This window comes from Diabrotica virgifera, chromosome 9, assembly GCF_917563875.1.
Source record: "Diabrotica virgifera virgifera chromosome 9, PGI_DIABVI_V3a".
In the NCBI taxonomy this organism is placed as follows: domain Eukaryota; kingdom Metazoa; phylum Arthropoda; class Insecta; order Coleoptera; family Chrysomelidae; genus Diabrotica; species Diabrotica virgifera.
In genome coordinates, this window is record NC_065451.1 from 185,146,118 (window position 1) to 185,158,755 (window position 12,638).

Consider the following 12,638-nt stretch of genomic DNA (forward strand, 5'->3'; position numbering starts at 1 on the left):
CAATTTACTAAAATTACATGAAGAGTCAACATTACAAAATGAAAGGTAATAAAATAAAACTAAAACAATCTACTGCAAAATTTAAAGAAATTGCAAATTAAATCATACAACCTTAGGAACTAATAAATTTTAGCTACTGCATATGAGACTTAAGTATACACATTATGTAGATACAAATCTTTAGTTAGATACTTGTACATAATGTCTTTCAGGTAGGTATACATATACGCTTTTGTTATTTTACGGAACTTGAGGAAAGATGTTGCATATATAAATTGTAAAGGGAGATGGCTGTATAATTTTTTTGCGGAATATAATATAGATTTCTTTACGGACTCAGTAGACGGGATGGGTTAAATAGACATCAAAGGTTGAATTTCTGGTGGAGTAGTCGGATCATGACAAGGTCTTGCTGGAAAGACATGTACAGTAGGAAAAATGAAAGAATACCCATGAACGAACATATAAAACACGCTGTATTTTCCTGTCACCGTGTCACACAAAAAAATGACCAGCGCAAGTACATGTAATAATTATTGTTACATGTACTTGCATTGGACAATTTTCTTTGTGACAAGGTGACAGGAAAATACAGCGTGTTTTATATGTTCGTTCATGGGTATTCTTTCATTTTTCCGACTATAGGTGTTTATGAATAAAGCAAACAGTTTCTAAAATATATAAAAATAGAAATGTTGAAATTCCGTGATCTTGGAAGCAGCTTCTGCAATGTGTTGTTCTTCTAATGCTAACCAGATACCTTATTGCCCTATTGTAATTGCTATTTGTAATTTAAAAATAACATCGGATTAGGCAGCTGTACTAGAACCCCAAAAAGTAAGACCATATCCAATGTGAGGCCTGATCAAAGAAAAATATGTTATTTTGGCAGATGCTAAATTAATTTTCTTTGAAACAGATCTTATTACATATCAAGCTGAGGCTAGTTTCTTATTTAACAAATCGATATGAAGGGACCATTCGAGGTTGTTATCTAAAAAATAACAAGAAATTTTACAGAATCAACGGTACTGATCTGGCTGTTATTAAAAAACAAGGGTTAAATAGCTCCTCTATATAGGATAATGCTACTAAAAATATCTTATCCAGGAAAAGAGAGTCATTTAGATCGGATCAGATTTTTATTGTAAGTAGCTATCAAAAGTTATAGTTGAACGAAGAGTTTTATTATTTGAGTTGCTCCAGGTAATACTGGTATCATCAGCAAAAAGAAAAAAATACATCAGAAATTTTTTTTCATTTCCTTATGCCATGTCTATCGGAGATAGCCTAAAAACTTCTTTTAATAAGTTTACTCTAACTATAGCTAGATAATTCCCCCGAAGCGTCGTCTTTGCACCTGGAGATTACCAGCAGGTACGCCCGAATGAATGGTTCGTAACTAAATAGACTTCATATCTATAAATAAAAGATACACAAATTCAGTATTAGCAGTAAAAATATATCCAACTGCAGATGTAGTAGCTGATCACAATATTTCGGTAAGAATAATAAGACTGAGATTGGAATGGGTTACAACGACGAATAAGTTAACAGTTACTACTGATACAGAAAAGATATCAAATGATATCGTAAAACAAGGAATAACTAGTGTATTAGAACAAAATATAAAGCTAACATCAAGCAAAAAAGAAAGTACTGAGGAGAATTATATTAATACAGACATATAAATCCAAACCTATACATATCGCACACCTAGTTCAATTGTGCCACAACTGCAAAAAATTCGAATTTTGGGTTAAGGCTGTAAAATATTGCCTATATAATGGCCCATCTAATTCAATACATCCTGAACTAAAATATTGTTTTGGATAAGTATAAAGTAAGTTACTTCGGTATTTCACTGTAGGGTTTTTGGAGGTTTTGAAAATGTAATATGGCCATAACTGGGAGATGTGGCGATAATATACACTGCCACAATACAACCGATGTAATTCAATACGTTCAATATGGCCACAACTGCAAAAATCAAGAGAGATGTGGCGATAATATACACTGCCACAATACAACCGATGTAATTCAATACAACCACAACTGCAAAAATCAATTGCTTTTTTCATTACATTGCCGCCGTATCTCCTAGGTATCGTTTTATAAATGACTTTCTTCACAATGCAATATCGCCATAACTATCAAAATCATAATAACGTTTTATTTTTAATAAATTGTAATAAGATCCAGCGAATAACTGTATAATTTGCTACCTAAATTGTAATTTCGAAGCCAGTCATTCTCAAAATAAATTATTTAGAGGGCATAACGCGTTTGCAACAGAACGTTTTGCTCATTTCTCGAGAATATTGTGTTTTGCACTTGTGGCACTATTGAACTAGGTGTGCGATGTGTGCAATAAATAATTACAAATCTCTATTGGCATCAAGTAGCAAGAATAAAAGTTGAACAAGAACTGCCGCATGAAATAAATATAAAAAGAGGAGTGAGCCAAGGCTGCATACTATCGCCTTCACTTTTTAACTTTTATTCTGAGGAAATAATTAAGGAATCTTTAAGTGAGGTAACAAAACGTATTATTGGGAAAGGAGTAACCGTGAACAATATTATATCCATATACCGACGGTACGCTAACTACGAAGAGGATCTTCAAAGTCTAATGATCAAAATAAAACAAGCTTGTGCTCAAATGAAAATTGTGAATGAAAAGTGTGAAACTTAAATATATGATATTTAGCAAAGCAAAGTATACAGAGAATGGTGATATAAAAGTCAGAGATGTCATACTGGCCAGAAAAGAGAAACTTGTTTATCACGACAGTACCTAATATTAATAAGAGAAAAAATTAATTCCTGTAAAACCATTCCCGCAAGGTCTTACGCCCCTTGTTCTCGATGTTGCATATTAACCGTAAAACAATAGTTAATTCTAGTATGGAAATGTGTAAAATTACAAAACATACCTTTAGCAAATTCGAAGGATTTCCAGAAGTCACGTTGCACATAATCAGTACTGTTCTTTTGTCAATTGCTTTGACTGGTGCAAAGGGTTCCATCACCACTTCTACATCCGGAGTATCTGAAAAAAAGTCAAAGATGAATATTCAGTGGAGGTTATATCGAAAATTTCATTCGCGGGAAAGCACCAAAATTTTTCATGGATATCTTCTACTTTATGTACCTTAATTTTCACATATTGCTCGTCACGTTTTGCAATATCTGTTAAAAAAATACTCACATATTACATTTAGTGATAAACTCTCCTCGGATGTTTCCGTTCCTATTTCGTTTCCCAATGCACAAGTGTACTCGCCCAAGTCTTCTCTGGTTACGTTAGTTATATACAAGGGAGGATTCCCTATGTTTCCTCCGATGAATTTTTTGGTGTCATTTAAAACAAGAGGTCTTCCGTCTTTCAACCTGGAAGAAGAAACATTAGTGTATTAACTACAGTCTAGCAAACAAAAAATAAAATTAGCCATCCAAAATCAAGCGTCTTAACTGTTATATTATGTAGTGAATTATGTAGTGAATATATATTATGTGGTGAATATGAGTTTGAAAAAGTAGAACACTCTAAATATCTTGGGGTGTCAGTTAATGGAACTAAGGATAGAAGAATAGTAATCAATGAAAGAATCCAGGCAGGAAATAGAACCTACTGAAAATACGACAACTTCCTCAAAGATAAGAAGCTTACTCAGAAAGCTTACTCAGAAGCTTACAATGAAACCAGTAATCACATATGGTGCTGAAGTAATGTGTCTGACACTAAAAGAGGAAGACACATTGAGGATCCCAGAGAGGGAAATAATTCGGATGATAGCAGGCCCACTAAACCTAAGTAATAATGAATTTAGTAGACTCATGAACCACGAAGTAAGACAACTCTTGAAAGGAGAAGACATCGTCAGATTTATCAAAGCACAGACACTCAGAATGGATGGGACATACAGAAAGGAGAAATCCAGAAGCCGTTATCAAGAAAATTACCAAATGGAGACCTGTATCAGGCAGACCACGAGGAAGACCTAAAACCAGATGAAAGAACCAGATAGTCGACATTAAGAAGATGGGAGTTAGAGAATGGGTCAACACAAGCAAAATCAGGAACGAATGGAGAAAAATTGAAAAAAATGTCAAGTCACACAACCAATTGTAAAACCAAAATATTAAGGCCGACTGATTGGGCTATTAAATGGAGAACGAATGGAGAAAATTTGAAAAAAATGTCAAGTCACACAACCAATTGTAAAACCAAAATATTAAGGCCGACTGATTGGGCTATTAAATCATGTCGATGCCATGATGATGATGCAAGTATATATAGTAAGCAAGAAATTTGATTCAACCCGACCCGTGAGACTTGTTCACCCCTAAGGAAGTACGTTCGGGTGTAACAATTCATTGGAGCGAGGTGTATTAACTCGAGTCTAAGACAGGAGTCCCTCCACCGCGCTCCAATGCTCCAGGCCATCCCTTTCCCCCCTATAGAACGCTGATGCGCGATATGGGCACAACTATCAGCCAAATGCTCTTCACGTGGGAATCTTGGGTAATAGAATTCCAACGTGGTGCCTTAATCGATTTGAAAATCAGGCCAGCGTGAAGCGCTATATACCTGTTATCTTCTTGTGACTTGTCCTTGGTACTAAAATTGCTTGCTTGGGCCCCAGACCTCTGAACCGAGTTAAGCTCGGTTCAGAGACCTGGTGCCCAAGAGTTGGACCCTACTTGCCCGGGTTTTTGTTTTGTTAGAAAATTTTTTTTGTTGGCTTGCGCCGGTGTTATTAATTTTTGTTTTGTTTTTTTTTGGCCGAGGCCGATTATTTTGGGTTTTTTTATATTTTTTTGGTAGGATGTCCTGAAAATAAAATCTTAATTAGTAAAAATTAGTGAATATGGGGCTCACACTAATTGCCTTGTCGTTGTTGATGGAGCCACGTATTGTCCACTTTTATTTTATTTCTTATTTTATGTCTTGTTTGCTGTCATTTTATTTATTTCTTTATCTTTTCTATCTATCTCTGGTGTTTATTTTCTTTAATACACTATTTGTTGTTTTGGACGTTTGTGCTTCCATCGGTGGAAGGCGTCGTATCGCATTATCTCTCGCAGTATGGGACTTGGATGATTTTCCAGTTCTGGGAATTTTGTCCTGGCTCTTTCCGTCATTATGTCGGTCACTCTGATTTGTCGGAATTCTTTGAATAGGTATCTTTCCGCCACGTATCTTGGTACGTTCGCTGCTTCCCTTAGGCTGCTGTTGTGTGCCGCTTGGATCTTCTTTTTTGTTGTTTTGCATACGTGTCCCCACGCGAGAGATGCATAATATATCAAAATTGGTATTATTTTGCTATTTATTAATCTTATCTTCGTTTTAGTTCCTTTTTCTACCTGCGAGTCCTCTTATTGATGCTTTGGCCATGTTGGCTTTTCTAAGTGTGGCTTCTACGTGTGATGATGATGATGATGATGACTGAACTATATACCAAAGTAGTAGGAATTACATGTCAGTCATTAATGCCTGGTTGCACCAACAGATCTTAAGCTCCAGCTTAGCTAAGCTCTACTTATAGATAGGGCCTCCTTGAGTATCACTTACGTTGCACCATAATTTTAGATTCTTACCTTATTTCCAATTATATCTATTATTATATTATGGTATTCTTATTGTAATATATTATAATTATATTATATTAATTCTTATGATATTCTCGACTTAAGGTTAAGATCTGTTGGTGCAACCGGGCATAATTCTCGTAAATTTAGAATTCGATCAGTGACGGCGCGTAAGAAATTATGGTTCATTGTTGGTCACTTTTGAGAACCTTTTCCATTTATACTCTTCCTGATAGTAATGAGTTCTTTCATCTTTATTGAATTAAACATTTAACAAAATCAATATATCGTTAAACACAGAGGCACCTGTATACAACACACAATGTACTTGTACTTGTATCATAAGCATCTTTTCTCCGCTACTGAAACGCTTCCTGGTAAAAGTCATAGCAATAGGAAAACGATACGATAAAGTAAGTACTGCAAAAATAAAAAAAAACTGTATGCCATGGTATACAACCAACTAGAGGGATTTCTGTTTTAATGATAAAGTAAGTGTTTACGCTAATGACTCATTTTATTTTTTATTTGCTGAAGTATAGTGTATTAATTTAAGCTTCAGTAAGAACTCCTTATCGAATTTTGCCAAAACACAATTATTGTAAAAAAAAATAGACTATGTATTAGTTAGATAAAAATACAGTAACGAAATTAAATCGGCAAAAACATAGGCGAGTGCCGACATATGATATAGTCCAATAATTGAAGCTTAGAATAGGACAAAACCTCGCAATTTTTACAGAATGAATCGATTTGCTTGAAAATTTAAGAATACGTAGTGGCTAGTCCAAGGATCAAAATCTATATGATGCCGAAAGGCGCTTCTACCATGGGGGTGGTTGCCACCACATCTCAATGATGGAAATTTTTTATTATATTTTGACCGCAAAAGTTGGTAAAACATTCATTGTAACCAAAAAACACATTTTTTTTGATAAAATTAATAGTTTTCGATTTATTCGCTATAGAAAGCGTTAGTTTTATATCAAAAAAATCTTCGTTTTATCAAAACAACTTTACTTAACAAAAATGTACCTTTTGAAACAATAAACAAAACCGTTTTTTTTATTTTATTTAAGACCAATAATAATCGAACTATATGTAATTATATGTTAGCTTTTCTTCGTCAAATGCTAAATATTGTAGTTTAGAGTCAAAAGACGGAAAAACTATGCATTTTTCGAGGATAACTTGTTTAAACTAATTTAAAGTATTAAAAAAAACTATCTCCAGAAATAAAAAAGTCTATAGCTCAAAAATTAAGTGACTTATAATGAAAGAATGTCAGTCCCTATTTTTTTCAGCAAAAAGTGATCGGAAACAACCCACTAATCACCACACTCATTAAAACTGGTCATTGACCTGATTTGGTTTTCTTTATTTATGTATTATTAATAGGTTCTAGAAGTTTGATCGGCTTAGAATGATTAGTTTTTAAAAAAATGGAGCGAATAACGAGTTTTTGTAGTTTTTGTAGATCAGAGATTTGAAAACATATTTCAATACGAAATTGTAGACTATTTAATTAAAGAGAACTTGGTTTGCAAAAAATTTTTCTACGGTAAAAATTGAGTGAGCTATTGACAATTAAAACTTGTAATAACATGCAAACACCACCTTTACCAACTCTTTCAATGTCATCTCTTTTTGTGACGGAGGATTTTAAAAAGGATCTAATATTAAAAGCCTTATAGATCTTGTAAAAACCTACAAATTCTTTTTTACCAAACTTTCTAAGATAAAAAATAAAAAAGTTACAATTCAAAGATCAATCAATATTTTTTTGAAAAAAAAAGGAGAAATCCAATTGGAAGCATAATAATGTAGCAATGTTTTAGTCATTGGCCTTATTCATTCTTCTTTATTGATGTATTATTATTAGATTCTAGAAGTTTGACTGGCTTAAAATTATTAGTTTTTAAAAAAATTGAGTTTAAAGCGAATAACGAATTTTTGTAATTTAGTAAAACATTCAGAATAGAAAAATTAGCATCAGAGATACGAAAAAATGTTTAAATTATGAAGTTAGAGGATATTATTTAATTCCCAAGAACATGGCTTGAAAAAATTTTTTCTACGGCAAAGTCGAGTAAAACGTAAATGAGTGTACCATCAAAAAATAATTGTTTTTTCAATATAAAACTAACACTTTCGATAGTGAATAAATCTAAAACTATTAATTTTATCAAAAAAATATAAAGAACGTTTTTTGATTAGAATTAATGTTTTTATCAACTTTTCCAGTCAAAATGTAATAAAAAATTTCCACCCATGTTAAAAGCGCCTTTCGCTTACTTATTAAAACTTGTAATAACATGCAAACACACTTTTACCAATTCTTTCAATGTCACCTCTTTTTGTGACTGAGGATTTTGAAAAGGATATAATATTAACAGCCTTATAGATCTTGTAAAAACCTACAAAATTCTCTTTTACCAAACTTTCTAAGATCAAAAATAAAAAAGATACGGTTAAAAGATCAATCAATATTTTTTTTAAAAAAAGAACGGAGAAATCCAATTGGAAGCATAATAATGTAGCGATGTTTTAGTCATTGGCCTTATTCATTCTTCTTTATTGATGTATTATTATTAGATTCTAGAAGTTTGACTGGCTTAGAATCATTAGTTTTTAAAAAAATCGAGTTTAAAGCGAATAACGAATTTTTGTTATTTAGTGATAAATTCAGAATATAAAAATTAGCATCAGCGATACGAAAAAATGTTTAAATTATAAAGTTATAGGATAGTATTTAATTCCCAAGAACATGGCTTGAAAAAATTTTTTCTACGGCAAAGTTGAGTAAAACGTAAATGAGTATACCATCAAAAAACATTGTTTTTTTCAATATAAAACTAACACTTTTGATAGCGAATAAATCTAAAACTATTAATTTTATCAAAAAAATATAAAGAACGTTTTTTGCTTAGAATTAATGTTTTTTCAACTTTTGCAGTAAAAATGTAATAAAAAATTTCCACCCATGGTAAAAGCGCCTTTCGGCATCATATAGATTTTGATCGTTGGACTATCCACTACTTATTCTCAAATTTTCAAGCAAATAGATTCATTCTGTAAAAATTGCGAGGTGAAAAGTTTCAGTTCCTGAACTAATTAGATCACAACCCAGGAATGATTAAAATTAGGCTCAAAATGAAAATAATAAAACCGAGGAAAACAGATAAACAAATCGATACAACTAAATTAAGGAACCCCCTCATAAGACATCGCATCAGAGATAAAATCAATAATCGATTAATGAATGTTAAAGAACAAATTCTGAAAAATACAAGTAAATGAAGACAATACGCAAATTAAACTGGGAAAATATAAAATAGAACTAGCCGAAATACAAGAAATGAAATGGATAGGAAGCGGAATTCAAGATAAAAAAACATTTACAATACAGTGGAACCTCGATAACTCGGATTAATCGGGACCGCGGCCGATCCGGGTTATCGAAAATCCGGGTTAGCCGGAGAATATAGTAAAAATTAATAAATAACCTCCATTATAATTACAAAAACATGAAACACATATGCACAGTACACATTTAAATTACGTATAGTTGTATAGAGTGTGTTTTGTTCATTTCTTGGTAAAAAACTCAGTGATACTGTAGAGATGTCCCGACACCATAATATGGTAGGTCTGGATCCCGCGTACGAAAAAAAAGTTGATAAATAGCAAGCTGAAAATTTGTTATTAGGTTAAGGGTGTCTAGTCGGACAAACATTAATATATGGGAACACTGGAACAGGGGAAGTTTTAACTGTGGAACAGGTTAAAAATTTGGAACGGTCAGACCACGAAAACGGCACATGTATTTTGTCCGACAGAATAGACTTAAACTCTCCGAACAGAGATTAAACTCTCATGCAAAAATCAGACTGCTATTTATCACCAAATTGGCGTTTTAATGAGTGGAACATGTAGAATATGTCAAATGACAGTAATTATGACAGGTGATAAATAGCAGTCTGATTTTTGCATGAGAGTTTAATCTCTGTTCGGAGAGTTTATGTCTGTTCTGTCGGACAAAACAAATGTGCCATTTTCGTGTTCTGACCGTTCCAAATTTTTGACCTGTTCCACAATTAAAACTGCCCCTGTTCCAGTGTTCTCATATATCAAAGTTTATCCGACTAGACACCCTTAAGCTATTAACAAATTTTTAGCTTGCTATTAATCAACTTTTTTTTCATACGCGGGATCCAGACCTATGGTATCATAATATCATATTATGATGCTGCAATAAATTTATTTTAAAGATTCGCCTTTATCAATCCTACCTAATGTTTCTAGTTTCTTTTAAATTGTCACTACAACATTTTTACGTTTTGTTACCATTACGTAGACAAAAATCACCCAAACACAATCTGAAGCACGATTACAGAACGGAAGTGATTAATACGCTGTACTACACACAATACGGTCACAAGGAACATTGTTTTAAAAAAGAATTTTTAAATAGTCACGTCTATTTTAAACAATGCAGACAGTTTGACATAAATAAAGGATAAGGAATACAGACAGATGCCTGTTCTTTCCGATAAGCTGAGACGGTCGCTCTGCCTGCCGCCGTGTGTATGAATCATTTTTACTATTGTACTTATGTGTGTTCAAATTACACAAATACACATTATCTCTCAAATATTATTTGGCCTACATACATTTTTATTTGATAAAATTGTTAAATTGTTTATTTGTTAAATTTTTGTCTGATGAAAATCGGTCCGGGTTAGCCGGACTTCCGGGTTATCGGGGGCCGACTTATCGGGGTTCCACTGTACTTCATAGCCTAAAGAGAATGAAAACAAAGAACTTGAATTTACTATAGTACTTGAAAATAACAATAGGTGAATACAGCATCTTAACTAACTATACTTTAGATTTCACATTAATGGGAGATCATAATATAATGGTCAAAAATGGAAAAACATAGAAAAAATGGGTAAATGAAGAATCGGAATACCAATCCGACGCCTAAGATGGCAAAAGTATATGAGAAGAAAAAGAAGAACAAGAAAAAGACGAGAATTATAAACGTAAATTTATCGAAATATATTTTCAATGCAGTAATATTTTTAGGAAGAAATTGCATTTTAAATTTTGTATCTACTTCAATTAATTACATATTAGCAAACTTACCAGGCTACAGATGTTAGTTTTTGAGGATTTGAAAAATAGACACAATTAAGAAATGCACTGGTGGTGTTTTGTTCTGTGGATTCATTAACAACTGCATATTTTGGTGAAACGGTTATAACGGGAGGATCTGAAAATTAAAAATGTAATTAGTTTAATACGAAAACACTAGTCATTATTTTAACTATATTTAATGTATAATATTTTGAAATCAAAGTAATTTTTTTACTATGACCATATATTTATTTTGTACCTTTTCCTGATAGCCTAATAAAATAAAAAAAATTCAAAATGTAAATTCGTACAGGTTGAAACAAATTTTATATCAAAGTTTAGGTATATACAAAAGATATTTTCAAAAAAGTATCCAAATCATACAAGGGGATCATTGTTTAAATAATTAAAAAGGGGTCATTTTTGCAAAAAAATTACTTTTTTAACTGCTGAGGTCATTCAATTACTAATCAAAGTCAATAGGATTATTTTCTGTAAAGTTGAAGGGTAAATATTTTACATAAGACTTACTTAATTAAATTTAACCCCCTCTTTATTTAAATAATTGTATATAAAACTATAAAAACACATTTGCAACAAATTATTTTTAGCGTTTTAAATAAACACTATAAAATATCTTTTTTTACAGAAGAAGTTGTGCTGTGTTACCAGTATTAAGCAAAAAAAAATTGGTCAAAAAATATTTAATATTTTTTGAGATATTGAATTTGTTTATTAAATGTTACTATATTTTCAATTGCAAAGACGCGGTTTTTGTCGATAATTTCGATAAATGTATTTATAAATTCAAATTTCAACGAAACTCCCCCCTAAAATGGCATTTGAAAATTATTCAAATTTGTTTATATTTTGTTTTTTTAATAACGTAGCGGGAATTAAGTATTTTGAAATACCGTTTCGATAATTTGGTTCCTGGGAATTTTTTACTAATTAACAAAATTTTTTTGTCGTTTTTTCTTCTTCTTTTTTTTTCTTGGAGTTATATTACTACAGGCCCTTTTAGGGTTAAATTTCATTAAGAATATTGAATCTATGAGTTGTAGATTCTAGACCTAAAAATATTAAGATTTAACTAAAATCTCTTAAATAAAATGTCGCTACTTACTGAGTTACAGGGTGTTTTATTTAAAAATTATTGTTACCAAGTACTTTAAAACTATTTGACGTAGCCTTATCATACTTGGCAGAAAGCGTGGCTATTATACACCCTACTAAATTGTGATTAATAATCGTTTCTAGCTAGTGCCAGAGGCGTACGACAGGGGATAGTGAATGATTGACCCTTCCCAAATTCTACGCCACTGAGTGAATTACTATTTTAGCAAAATTTTTTGATTCTCCAATACTTTGTATGTAAATAACTTTATTGGTATCGATAAAGTCATCAGTTTGCGAGATATTGGAAGTTTAAAATGAATGAATTATTAATGAATCAAAATAACTATGCCGTTTCATTTTTAACGTCCTATATCTCGAAAACTAATGACTTAATCGTTACCAGTAAAGAGTATATTATTTACACAAAAAGTATTATAGAATCAGAAAATTTCGCTAAAATAGTATTTCCCTCAGTGGCGTAGAATTTGGGAAGGGTTAACCATTAACTATCCCCTGTCGTACGCCTCTGGTAGTAGATTGAAACTTTTATTTATCACAATTTAGTAGACTGTAGAGTACTCACACTTTCTGCCAAGTATGATAAGGATACGTCAAATAGTTTGAAAGTACTTGGTAAAAATAATTTTTAAATTTTTAAATAAAACACCCTGTAACTCAGTAAGTAGCCACATTTTATTAAAGTGATTTTAGACCAATCTTAATATTTTTAGGTCTAGAATCTACAACTTGAGATTCAACATTCTTAATGAAACTTAACCCTA

General features: G+C 31.9%; 1 protein-coding gene across 1 annotated transcript in view; it reads right to left on the reverse strand.

Moving 5' to 3' along the window:
- Window positions 1-12,638, reverse strand: part of LOC126891812 (uncharacterized) — a 999,773-nt gene that overhangs the window by 122,430 nt on the left and 864,705 nt on the right. Inside the window, exons 7-9 of the mRNA XM_050661086.1 lie at window positions 10,747-10,873; window positions 3,212-3,393; window positions 2,937-3,052 (exon numbers count right to left, since the gene is read on the reverse strand). Coding sequence (XP_050517043.1) covers window positions 2,937-3,052; window positions 3,212-3,393; window positions 10,747-10,873 — 425 coding nt within the window. The remainder of the gene's footprint in view (window positions 1-2,936; window positions 3,053-3,211; window positions 3,394-10,746; window positions 10,874-12,638) is intronic.